This window comes from Ciconia boyciana, chromosome 10 (genome assembly GCF_034638445.1).
Source record: "Ciconia boyciana chromosome 10, ASM3463844v1, whole genome shotgun sequence".
NCBI classification, from domain to species: Eukaryota; Metazoa; Chordata; class Aves; order Ciconiiformes; family Ciconiidae; genus Ciconia; species Ciconia boyciana.
The window spans coordinates 25180936-25194308 of NC_132943.1; the positions used below are offsets into that span (position 1 = coordinate 25180936).

The 13373-nt window shown below is 44.3% G+C and overlaps 1 protein-coding gene across 5 annotated transcripts in view; it reads right to left on the reverse strand.

The window, feature by feature from the left end:
- Positions 1-13373, reverse strand: part of CHN1 (chimerin 1) — a 105904-nt gene that overhangs the window by 11266 nt on the left and 81265 nt on the right. For all 5 annotated transcript variants that reach the window (XM_072874894.1, XM_072874893.1, XM_072874897.1 and 2 more), the window contains one exon: positions 7824-7908. In XM_072874894.1, the coding sequence (XP_072730995.1) occupies positions 7824-7908 (85 nt within the window). The remainder of the gene's footprint in view (positions 1-7823; positions 7909-13373) is intronic.

Here is a 13373-nt window from a genome sequence, read left to right on the forward strand (position 1 = left end):
CTCCGGATCTAAAGTAACCAGGAGCCTTATCCATTTCTTACAGAAGTTCATCAGAGCTTATCTGCTGGCTGGCTATACAAATTGGGGAGAACCTAAAGAAAAATCCCCCTAAAGCATTGTATCTGCTGATAAATCCTGTAATAATACAGGACAGATTTAGAAGATGCAGTCATGAACCCTTGCAGGTCAATAGGAAAACTTCTGCTGACTTCAGTTAATCAGAATTTCACCTTATACAGAGATGATTTGTCAGGACTAGAACTGTAAGTTATACATACTATTCCTTTTTGCAGTGCTATCAAACTGTGGCTACCTTTCAAATATACCAAATGTGACCAAAAAAAATGCAGTCATAAATTCAAGAGTTTATAGAAAGTTTGGAAATTCAGGGAAAAAAAAAAAAGAGTAATTTTAGACGACAGGTTTAAAAGTCTGTGATAAGCTGCCCTGACTTTAATAGCATATTGATCTAGGAGTTCAGGTGGGCTGTGACATTACTTCTATGAGAGGTATTAAACTTAAAACCAGCCTGACAATACTTTCCTATGATGCCTAGAAAAAGGTTTGGTAATGTTTTAGAAACAGCTAATACTGATGTTAGTCCACTGGGCTGAAAGAACAAATAACCTGTTCATATTAATGCATGAGCAGAGCCAAAAGATATATGTACGTTAATACCGCCCCATGAGCACACATTATAAATATTTGCAGAGACTAAAATATACTTAGCCGTCACTTTTTGTTATACTGCTGATTTGACTTTAGTCAGTTTTAGATTTCCTTCGGTTTATGATTTACTGGCTAACATGGCTGCTGATCACGCTCCATTGGAACGATACCGTATGCTACATACATCACTCTAATTATATTTTTGAATTATCCCACAGAAAATTTATGCATTTTGTCACTCCGAGGAGCAGCTTTAAGAGCTAAAAGGTAGATTTACATTATCTGCAAAAAGTTCTGAAAGACTCTTCAGAGGTTTTTGGTAAGCGTGGGAGGGTGGGAAGCGCAGAGCTGGGGTGCTGGCACCGTGCGTTGCCTTGGGCAGGTCCGCTGCGGTACCTGCCAGACGGGCTAACACCGCCGCCTTTGGTAAGCTGATGTACGAAGACAATGGGTTCTACAAAAGCACAAAGTATTGGCATCATTACTTTTGCAAGGGTGAAAAGGTTAGAAAGGAATTTGCTCTCATAAATCAGTCATGAGCTAGTAGCTTTCCTTTAATAATTTAATGCTCTTTTCTGTAGCAGAGGAAGCAATGCTTTCTGTTCCCTCGGATGCAGTGTGTGCGAACAAGCACGTGAACGTAGCAACCCCACCGGCCCCGTGCGCTGCACTTCGTGCTTCCAAGCTCAAGGCAGGGGGGTGCATGAAGGTCTGCCCTCCTCCTCCTCTTCCTCAGCAGAGCTGTTCCAGCCCGGGTGGCAACGCTGGAGCTGCCACACTGCCTTACATACGTGCCATTTGCTAATGTGCAATGCACATCTGGAAGCAACCTTGGTCCCACCAGAGTCTTAAGCCACTTAATTAAGCAGCGCCATGGCAAAAATTGCTTCCAAACATATGTGTATGCTCCCCCAAACCTGCTATCATCCATACTACTATATCATGCACTATAGGGGACATTATTCTTTAGGAAGGAATGTCTAGAGGGCAGCTAGTTACTTGGCAACAAAATTACCTAATACTACAGAAAAATCAGGGCTTATGAAATAAAAAGAATAAAAGCCCATCCAACAAGCCAATCCCCCCTTACCCAAATCAAAAGAATACATATCTCTGTGCCTCCAAAAGTGGGTTAGAAAACACAGGTGAAATGTTCTTTCAGCAGAACACGTTTGGTGGTGATGGCTTGATTTTATGGAAGTTTTGAAAGATCACAGACAGTTTGTTCAAAAACTTCCCTGGCTTCCTGCCACGACACCTGCCTACCTCCTCGACAGCTCCCCTCATGGGCCACTGGCTTGCTCAAGGCTTCCAGTTCTGTGTGGGCTTGGAGATAAAGCTGCTTTTAGGACTTACATTTTCAAGAATATATAGCTCCAGAATAGCTTTCCCATGGGAACGGCTCTGAAGCAAGGCTCCGCTGCCTGATTAGCATTTCAAAATTCTGGAGCTCATTCCTCGCCGGAACACCACCAGATCCTGAGCTGGTGGAACAGCCTGTCAGGCAGCACGCATCTTCTCCAACAGCATCACCACCTGCCTGAGGTGGGCAGGGACCGTGCTCCAAACAGTCCCCTTCCCACAGCCCGGACATCTGTGGCTTTGCTTTGCTCTTGTTCCCTTTTCGGGCTGACTGTCCGTGCCCCACGTGGTCAGGGAAACCGGCAGAATCTGGGTGCGCATCTCGGAAGAAACTTGGATGTGTTTTTAAGGTTCGGGTGTGGGCAGAATGGGAGCTTATAATGACCAAGGCATGCAAAATACCTTGAGAGTGGGCACCACAATGAGCACGCCTTGCCTTCCCCTTTGCTGAGTTACTGTCACAGGGGCATCAGTCGTTCTTCCAGGCACTAAAAGCACAAGCATTGCGCCTGCACAACCAATGCCTGAGGACAGGCAGGCTCCTCTGTGGTCTCCTTCGTCCTTACACACCAGTGGAGCAACATAGGGCTGTCCAACACAAGGGATTTAACAGCAAGGCAAAACACAACAGCAAAGGAAATGGGGCAGTTGTACATTTTTCAATTGCTGGAGAAGGAAATGGATGAAACGGGGAAATTAAACACCTAAGCAGTAATTCACAAAACAATCCCGCTTTGAGACTGTACTTCAGCTTTTCTGAAAATTAACTCCTGGGGCTTACTGTGGTCAGGGCTGGCAGCAATATTGCTTGGACTTAGCCAGTGGCACCTGGTGGCCCCCACACTGAGAGTTCAGTTGCAAGTTTATTTCTATCAGTTCTTCAGAGAGAAGTTACCTACTCTACGGGAAACAAAAGATAGGCAACTGCTACATGGGTGGCAGGCTGAGACAGTTCAGAGCAAATCTATCAAGGCAGCAGAAATGGTGCTTCATGTACAGCCTCAGAGGGTTGGTGCTGCCTGGTGTTAAAAGGAGCAGCCCAAAACACTATCAAAAGCATCCGGTGAAATACAGCCAAAAAAATTATCTTTCCTTTAAGATAAGCTAATTAATGCTCTTAAACCAGCCTGTTTCAAAAAATCTTCTGATTAAATCACTTATTCATTAAGAACTACAAGCAAAAGGGTACAGAGGAAAGAGCAGATTATACAGTAACTCAACACTTCTGATGGGCTGGGGAAGGGGACAGGACACACGCAGCAGCTTCACAAGTCTACTAGTCTGCTTGCCTACAAGTCTACTCAGTGCGCTACCAGCATCATTAATGCCATGCTCTAGTCCCTGATAACATACACTATTCTCCATTAATGCTACCAGGTGTTACATGCTTGTATCATTCATAAAATGAACTCCCTGGTGCTTATCCGCAAATTTTCTTTGGATATTGTTATAGTTTCTCTCCTGACCACATTCTGGGCAATGGGATGAGCCCTGTGAGCACAGGGGAGCCTTACATAGGAGGAATGTAATTAAAAATACATTTTTTTAAGTTAATGCATTGGATTTTGAGCTGGGGTAAACTCTTACGTCTTCATTAGCTTCTACTGAGCTTCAGTGTTTACACAAGCTGGTGGCATTATAATTTCAAACACTTCTTCAGTCCTTTCTACTGATGGCAAAAACCTGCAGGAAAGCACACTGGAGATGGAGCATGCCGTCAGAAAAGGCAAATTCCTTGCATACAGATGAGTCTTCATCTCACAAAAATTTTAAGGGCCTGTGGCTAGGATGCAAAAATTGGAAGCATGACCCTCCGAGGCAGTAGGACAGATGTCTATTATAAGGATTCACTCTAAGGAAGCAAACCTGTCTTAAAGTTGTTGATGAAATAAAGTTCAAATGTCAGAGAATAAAATTTAAGGAAAAATAAATTATTCCTGTTTTGCTCTGGATATACCACCAGCAGAAGTCAGACTAAGTTCACCAATTCATTTCCTACAGGATCCAAATCCTGGACATCACCCCAGGTTTTAATTTTGAAAGACAATAAAGTCTTCCCATCTTGGGTGGCTTGCATTAATCCCGAAACCTTTGTAGTCAACATGACAGCCAATATCTTACTTCAACCAATATCCACCCTTCAGGCAGCAAACACGGTGCCTACTTTTACCTCTCATTTTTATGGAAGGGAAAAGACGTACTCCTCCTCCTTTGTCTGCCATAAAACCTGAACATGGATAAGCTAGGGAGAACCCACCTTCCAGGGGTCAATCATACATGAGCGTACCTGACAAGATACTGAACACACTCAAGGCTGTACTTTGGTGGAGAGGGACACATTCAGTCATGCCGGACTGCACCAAAGCATGAGTCGAGGCAGTTCAAGTTGCTAAGGCATCCTCGCTGGTTGCTATGGCATGTGTAGTTATGAATGTTTGGTTCTGGTTTATTATTTTTCAAAGGATTGGCTTGTTTGTGTAACAAAAACTAATCTATCAGCCATTAGAAATAAGCTCCACTTTTTCCTCCTGCTCCTCCTCTTTTCTGAAATGGATGACATATATCGGTGTTGTCCAGTCTTGGACTGTCCCACACTTCTCCTCTTGCATGTTTTTGTGCTTCTGCAGAGTAGAGGATTTAAAATGGTTGAGAGTAGCCCATGCAGTAATCCATTTGTATTTGTTAAACTTATCACTTTGGTACAGCAAACAGAGTCCTCTTGAGATGTGCAACTGTTTGCTATAAAAAGCACATGCTTTAAAAAGTATAAAATTACGTATGATCAGTGCAGTTTTGCTCATAGGTATTCTCAATAAAATGATTATACAGACCACAAAACAGACTTTGTGGATTTCCCTGGAGCGGCATTGAACCCCATCTGAATGCAAGTGGGCCGCCTCCTGCTAAAAGCTGTAATTTTTTTTGAAGTACGAACCTACTCTGAAAAGCAATGGCCTCATGCGGCTCCTTGTTTACTGTGCCTTATTGTTTCCATATTAAAATGGCTCAGTTCAGAAGCAAAATGATCACTTTTAAATCTATTCCTAGATCGGTACAGCTTCTGGCTCTGATGGCTTGTACAGCCTCAGCTGACAGGAGCAGGTAGACACTGCTGCAGATGAGGCACAGAAAGAAACCGAGAAGCTTAACTGTTTGCATGAAACAACAGAGGACTAAAGCAAATTAAAAAATCCAGCCAAATGAACCCTCACCAAACAACCAACATTCAAACCCCAAAACGCAGGCTAAGCCACGCCGATGAGCCAGCCCTCCTCCGCTGATTTGCAAAAAGACAGAACAAAACCCAAAGCAAAAAATCCTACTGTGAATAGCTGTTTCTTACCTTGTTGCCATTTTTATTCTTGCCAATGTCCTGTACATCCCTCCACCACAGCAGCTCCAGCCCCCCTGCTGCCTGACGACAGGAACCCGTAGCTGAAGGCAGCACAAGGCAGACCAGGGAACTGCTGAGCCTGTCCTGCCACGTCCACCTCTGTGGGGCTGTGCCTGGAGCCCCTCTCCTCCACCCAGCCACTGATTTCTATGAAATTTATGAGAATAAAATCATCTGGGAGGCCCGTAGTTCTCTGTCAGCTATTGCTGAGGTTGGCTGGTGGCTAAATGCGAGCCTTGCGGTGAGGGGCGGACAAGCGCAGTGGGCTGGCTGCAACCCGCGCCCTTGGGAAAGCCCTAACCCCGTGCTCCTCAACCCCAAGCAAGCCGGGCAGGGCACGCTGCGGCAGCCAGACCTGCCAGGCTGAGGAAGCGCTGCTCGGCAGCCTCGCCGCCGCACGGCTCCTCACCTGCTCCTCCCTGCAGCCCGGCTGGCGATGCCGCACGTCGACAGCTCGCCTGGTCGTGCCCAACGACCCTGAGCGTGGCCTGAGAAACCTCAGCCTCCCCCCGCCCCAGCCCCTCCCTCGTGCTTCAGCAAGCAAGTGCAGTCATACAACATGGGATTTTAAAATATAAATAAGATCATCGAAATTACTGGAAGCTACCGACACCAATATGAAGCCTTACAGAAGACAGAAAGCCCTAATTATAGTTTCCGAACCTATGAAGTAATCTAATACACATATGTTCCTCTGCACTGCAAGACATGCAGTACTTATTACCATCCCCGTAAGGAGGAAAGAAAACCAGACTTTGGAAGTTTTTGGAAACTCGTAATCTAGAAAAATCTGCATAAAACCAGAAAATAAGCTCTACTTTAGTTACAAAAAAAAAACCAAAAAACAAACCACCAAAACCAAACCACAACTGTACAAAATCATAAGCACTTGGGGTTTAATTCTAAAAGCATATTGTCTGTTCATTCCACAGTGCTATGTAGCATTGTGAGCCTTCATACTGTTCGTTTTTATTGATCTTCTGGATCAAATGTACTTAACATAAATCTGAAAATACTTGGTATTCCTCCTAAATGCCACAACCGAGGAAGCTACTTCATGCAAGGAAGGAAGATGGCACACTTACTGGCTCACGTGTCACCAAAAAATGAATACTGTAATCAGAAAACAATTCAAGAAAATTCAAAATCAGGCTTCCTCTTTCTCTTCTAGCACTGTACACCCTGTGCAAAATCAACAGCAGTAAAAACTACTAACAATCTTCACTCATAAGTGAAGGACATGGCTGCAGCCCTAAATACTTAGTAGGGGGAAAATGCTGAGAAAGAAAACGCCATTTTTACATAATCATTATTTAAAACAGAGCTGCGCTCTCTAATATATCGTGGACAGTGCAGAGTATATCGATCACGACAGAATATTGCATTCAAATAATTAGGGAGGAAGGATTTTAAAATATTTAAATCACATTTGGCTATAAATTATTTTAAGTTTTACATTATTTTGCAGTTCTGTGATAAAAAGCCCTCTTATTTGCTTGAGACAAGATTTCAGAAAGCTTTAGACAGAGCAGATTTTCTTAAATTAGCTTGAAAATTCAGTTTCCAGGGCAACATATGCAGGTCTTCATACATCAACATTTCTTTGCACCATTTTTATAAATGTGGTTGCCTGCTAGAATGTCATAAAATACTTTTTAAATACAGTAAATTATTTTGATCACTTTGATCCTTTTTGCCTTTGAAAAAAGCTGACTGTCCTTTCTTTTCAGAAGAATCATATCAATAAAACTGTCAAATTGTTTTACTTCAGAGAGGCTTAATCCCAGAAATGCCTGCAGTGACACCCATGCGTGTAATACATTTCTACCAGCACCTGAATGTTTATGTAACATTTCAGTACGCATCCCTTATTCATCATCCCGTTTCTTACTTTCTTTTAAGTTTGCAAGTAGGGGACACGACTTCGGGTCTATGGCACACTGGGAGTCTGCTGGCTTATACGTAAAATTAAGCTGAATGCCTGTTTCACAGCAGCAGCGTGAAATTTGCCGATCGCCCACCTGGCACATCGAGACCCTCAGTGAGTTTCTCACACCTAACCCTCAGCGAGTTTCTCACACCTACTAATACATACAAGCGTTATAAAAGAAACAAATGCGTCTGTCTATTTTCTCCTCTATTCTGAGAGGAGCAAAAACCCCATCCCTGAAATATCATTTCCCCAGTGAGCGCTTTAGAGGTGCTCTGCGTGGCCGCAGTGATGTTAGTGAAACAGGCACCCGAAACCATCGGCAGCAGAGCGGACACGTTTCCGGCTTCAGTTTTAACCGGGGTCAGATCAGACCCTTGCCACACGGTGTGGCGGTGGAGCAGGCAGCACATTAAATAGTTACAACATTAGGACTGTCTCAGGAAAAGAAGACTGAATGACGGTTACCTGCACATTTTACTCCCTGAGCAATGAGGCCCCACATAAAGTTGGCGCAGTATTCACACCAGTGCGGGCCCCTGAACGTGTGCACCTGGAAGACAGTAGCAGAAAGGAAAATTACAGAAAATGACCCAACTATTTCACAGACATCAATATCAATGTGTCTAAACAAGGCAGAATTCCTCTTCTTCAAAGGCACCATGTGCAGTTGCTCGAAGCTTCCCTTTATCACAGCAGGAAAGGAAGAAAGATTTAGCTGCCAAGACTCTTGCAGACCTCTGGGGAACGGGAGCTCTTCATCCTGAGCGGCCCGGAGCAGCAGAACCAGGTCTGGGGGGGCTCTGCTCCCAGACCGTGGGGCAGCGGAGCAGTGGCAGGTCGCAGCCCTTCTCCCGCCTCTCGGCATCCCTCCGCCTGGGCAGGATTTTAGCCATGAGGCGAGGCTTTTGCAGTGACCGTGCAAGAGTTCACCTCTCAATTTAAAATGTCTTCTGCTTTGCCCTCCCCTCCATAAGGTACTGTGTGAAATGCGTAGGGGGCTGCAAGATTTCACCTCGGGCGGAGGGAGTCCTGCCAGGCAAAAATACCAGTGCTACACAGAAATACTGCAAAGGCACTCTGGGGCTTTCCAGTTCAGAATAACTCTAAAAGGAAATTATTCTCTTCAGACTAATGCTACATATTGAAAATCCAAATGAATCTAGTAAATGGAAACAAGAATCCACTGAACCAGGAAAAAAATTCAAAGCTAAGAAGAAAAAAACCAACAGTGCTTTCGATCCCAGCTCACATGCTTGTTACAAATCCTGCAGCCACCATTAGCTGCTTCTGATTTTATTCTGATAGAGTTCCCGCTGTAGGAAACCACAGGATTCTTTGCAGAGAAAGTCATTACTTCCTTAGCCAGCATAAAAGTCTTCAAGCCTCTACACAGAATAGACAGGCTGACAAAAAAAATCAGTAACTGGTGATCATAAAGAAACAAAATTTGGAGTGAAATGTAATAAAAATGCTTTAGGCTTAAGTCACTCGGTTCTCCAGAGTTACAGAGCGGGTACCAGAGCAGGCAGTAACCTCACGCACGTTGCACGGCCTGGTCGGATCAGCGTGGAGCCGAAGGGAGAAGGAGCTGGTTGGAACGCGCGTGCCTGACATCCACGCAGGGCTCTGGGTATAAATAGCAACACGTGAGGCAGCCTGACCGAGGTGGCGAGCATCCCCCGCGCCGCTGATCTAACTAGCAGCTGGATCCCGGTGGCACTTACCTCAGACAAGTGACAACCCAGAGCAGCACCCAGCAATGCAGACCACGTCTCAGTGCTGGCTATGGGAAGGTCTGCAGCCTCCGGGGCGCTTGCTGCCCACGAAGCAGCGGTAAGGGAGATTGCTGTATTAGTCCGGAAAGTTACTCTTGAATTCACCAAGTAATACACACGCGTGCCTGGGCTAAGCTGGGCTTATAATCGCCTCTAGCCCCGCGCTGCCGAGCATCCCTGGGGAAAGCGTGATGGTGCGAAGCGTCACGCTCTCCCAGCGCTGGCACAGGTGCCGTCCGCACCCGCTCCCACGCACCTTTTGAAGGTGCCATGTGCTCCACCAGCGCCCTTCTCCCCACAGCTCCAGCTGACTGCTACAAAGCAAACGATGACAAGACTGTCAGCAGCTGTAATCTCCATTTTCTTTTTTCCTCTCACCACAAAGAGATTTTTCACACCTTCCTCTCCGTTACCCACATCCTCTTGGCTTTCTTCCTCAGCCTTGTGTTTTTTTCCAGGTCTTTGGCAGCTTTCCCTTCCCAGAATAAGCTCATTCTAATATCCTCAAGCAAAACGCTGTGCTTTAATGCCTGCAGACTAACAGAACTTTTTCAGGGGGAAAAAAAACAGCTTCCTTTCAGTCACCATCTTTTTTTTTTTTGGCAAAGGAACATTCCCCCCAAAACACTTATTTAAAATATCTGTCAAAATTTCTGTTAAGGGGGAAAAAAAAAAAGACAGTTGAAAAGTTTGAGCAAAAAATAATCTTTTTTTCAGTTTTATAAGAGATTTTTTTTTTTTTTAGTATTTCGGATTGTAAAGGAGGGGGAATTTTGTCTTGTTCCTTGAAATGCTGACATTTTAACTTCTTTCTTTAGGCAGAACACGAACAAATTCCGACACATTAGTATTTTTGCTGAATAAAAAGAACAATACTATCCTGTGCTTCTCCACTTGCTGATTTTAATTCATCAAATTCACTGAAGACGCCATTTGCTGAAGCGTTTCTAATGCTTTGCCCAGATGGTGGGGTCCTATCCCGGCCTCTCCAGGTCCGTCTCCAGTGCTGATACCCACCGAACCTCAGGTGCCCGGTCTCTACCTGGCTGTTGTTTTAGCAGGGAACACCCCTCCTCCTTGGCATCTTGCTCCCCACCATGGTCTGCACGTTTCCACCTCCTCCTGACTCTCCCTAGGAACTCTTCTGCAGGCTCTACCACATCCCAGATCTGCCACGCCAACCTTTTGCTTCCCTTCATTTTAATTTTTATTTTATTATTATGAATTTTTTTAATGAGCTCAGTTTCTCTTACGTTTCTAATAACAATTATCCACCTAGATACAAAAAATATTACCTTTCTGCTACAGCCAGTTCCCCTGACATTATCCTGGCTCTCAGCTCACCCCTCAGAGAAGTTTACATGACTCATCAACTTAAAAATGACAAGGGCAAGCCAGACTTTCCTCTTGCCTACCAACACTGCATGTATTGGTCACCCTTCACAAGATCAAGATTGATTTTGCCCTTCAGGATCATTGTCTCAGCATCATTAGCACTGCTCTCTCGTCCCATGCACCCAGGCTTCATCCAAATACTGAAATGCCTTTCCATATCATCAGTTAAGAAATTAACTTCTCTGTTAGAAGATTTACCCAGAGCCTGCTCAGCTTTACACGGTCTCATCCAAATTACTCTTTCGTATCCATTATCCTGATTGCAAACTGAGAACAAATTAAAAGCTGAGGGTAGGTTTTTCTATGTTCCATAATGCTCTAACTTGCTTCGTCCTTTATCTGACACGCAATAGGGAGGTTCTCTGGCAATATTAATTAGGAGGCCCAAAGGCCATAATGTCCTTCCGTCCCCGGTGCACACAACCCCGCGGGATCAGCTCTGAAGCCTCTTTTGGGGTTTCTAAACTTTTTGGGTTTTTGCTGTCCTTTCCCAGAGCTCAGTGATGCTGGAGTGTTAATCTTCCCACTGCCATGGAGCGGAACTGGACGGCTAACCCTGCGCTGGTCTGAATACACACCACCTCTGGAAATGAAATCAGACACAGTAAGTGATGCCAGAAAATAGTGAAAAATTGGTCTTCTGAGGTCAGAACAGCCTCTAATCCTGTTTCATCCTGCAGAGTGGGACCTGCCAGCATGCTAAAAAGAAACACGTTTGCATCCCTTTGCTAGTTCAAGAGCCAGCACCTGCAAACAATACTGCATTTATTACACGACACTGTTTAATACAGCATTCTGATTTTTATATTTAATTCCCCATTCTAAAAATCTGCCAAGCGACTTGCTTGCTTTCAAAACTAAAACATGCTTTCCAGAAAAACTTCTGAAAACACACCCAGCAGAATCCCAGAGATCCTGACTTAAATTACAAGGGGTTTCTTTCCCCTTATAAAAAGAGCATCTGCCATATGCAGATTTTACTGTCTTATAAAATGTGAGAGAGCAGGATTGTCAGCTGTGGCTTTATATCTCCCAACCCTTCCATTCTCACTCCTGCCCCAAAAATCTTTTTCTCTCTCTTTCCATAAGGCTTCAACTGCAAGTGATTTTTTAAGAATGTGGAAAATGGGTGAGCAGGAGAGCAAGATAAACTGGTTTAATCTTAATTTGTAAAATTCCAAGGGAAATATTCAATTTAAAAGAAAAATCTAGATAATTTTAAAGGAAAATACCTGCTTCAAAAACTACATAAAATCCTATTACTAAGCTGTCCTGCAAGTCTGAGGTGAGAGGAGAGCCCCATATTGGGCTTACACCTAGGCATTTCTATTTTGAACTCTCCTGCAACATCAGCAAGGTATAATAAACATTCAACTACTGTGATCTTATGTAGGAGGACAGGTTTTTGTTCAGCCTTGAAAGACGTTTTCTTATACACAGGGAAAAACAGCTTAACTTCTGTGATTAATAACTGTAAGTGTTAGAGAATTTCATTTTTGTTTTGCATGTAATTAAAATATTTCTTAGAAAAAGAGACAAAGTTTTAGGAGAACCAAATTAAAAATGATCCGGTGGCTCTGACAACAGATTATACCACAAGCTGTGAACTCCTCAAGCAGATCTCCCACCATTATTTCTCAGGCTCTGTAAAGGTCACTGTTGAAGTTAGTTACCCATGTATCTCGTAACTCCACTTATTCTTTACGCTTTTGGTTTTTACTAGGCAGACGTTCAGCTAGCCTTGATTGCTATTTGAAAACCAAGAATGAGCCAGCAGATCATTAGTATTCGTAACTGGGAGATTTACATTATATCACTTGTCAAGGCAGGGAGGAAGAGAATGAGGAAATATCAGCAAAGAGCTGTGCAAACATCATGTGAAAGAACACGATGGATCAGCAGAGCTTTAGCAAAGCCACTCCTGGGAGAAAGCAAGGCTGGATCTGACAAACTATGGATATGCAAAATCAACACCAAACACAGAAAACAGAAGTCTGTGACAGTGTACAAAAAAGCCTTCCCTGTTGAGAGGCTGCTGCCACGGTGTCCCTGAACGCCCGCTCCATCAGGAGCCCTGCTCTGTACAGAGCAGCGTAGCTTCTTCCATGGCCCTCCACGCTGAACTGCTGGTGAGAATAATGGGTTTCGGAAAATCCAGGCACTGCCACCTGTGTTGGGATGAAATACATCAACTTGAAAAAGGATGGAAAAAATCACTGCTGATCTACCCTCTTGGGCTACCAGAGTCCTATGCTCTGGGTAGAAGCCTTGCTGGTGCCTGGGGAGGAGACCAAGCCGACCAGGGACTGAATAAATGGCACACACCCAGCATTTGTACTGTGTGGGTGCTCAAAGGTACAGTTCTGTTGGCTAGACTGTCTTTCAAACAAATTCCCAAGGATGACGGGACAATGCTGATGAAGGCTGTCAGCTCAGTGGTCCTAGCTGATTTGCAATTCCATCAACTGAACTCTGGCTGTTGGGACTCTACCAAGCTTTTAATTGGATATGGGAGATATCGTAAGTCTCAATTAAAACAATGAACTCAGCCTGTATTATTAATGTCTGTCTTCCCTGTCACAGTTGATTTTATCAGGCACCGAGCACACCCACCAGGCATGCCCTTTTCATCTGTCCATCCCTGGTCCAGGCAGAGATTGCCTGGACGTGAAGGGTACAGAAGAGATTATCAGTGAGAAAGTCAATCGACTCAACTATCAGTTTGGGCAACGCTTCAATTTAATCATTGCATATATTACAATGGTTAGACAGTGCCCTAAAACAAGGGTCTCAAGCACTCCCAATATTCCAGTACGTGATATTCCTCCTGTGAGGCAAATATTGC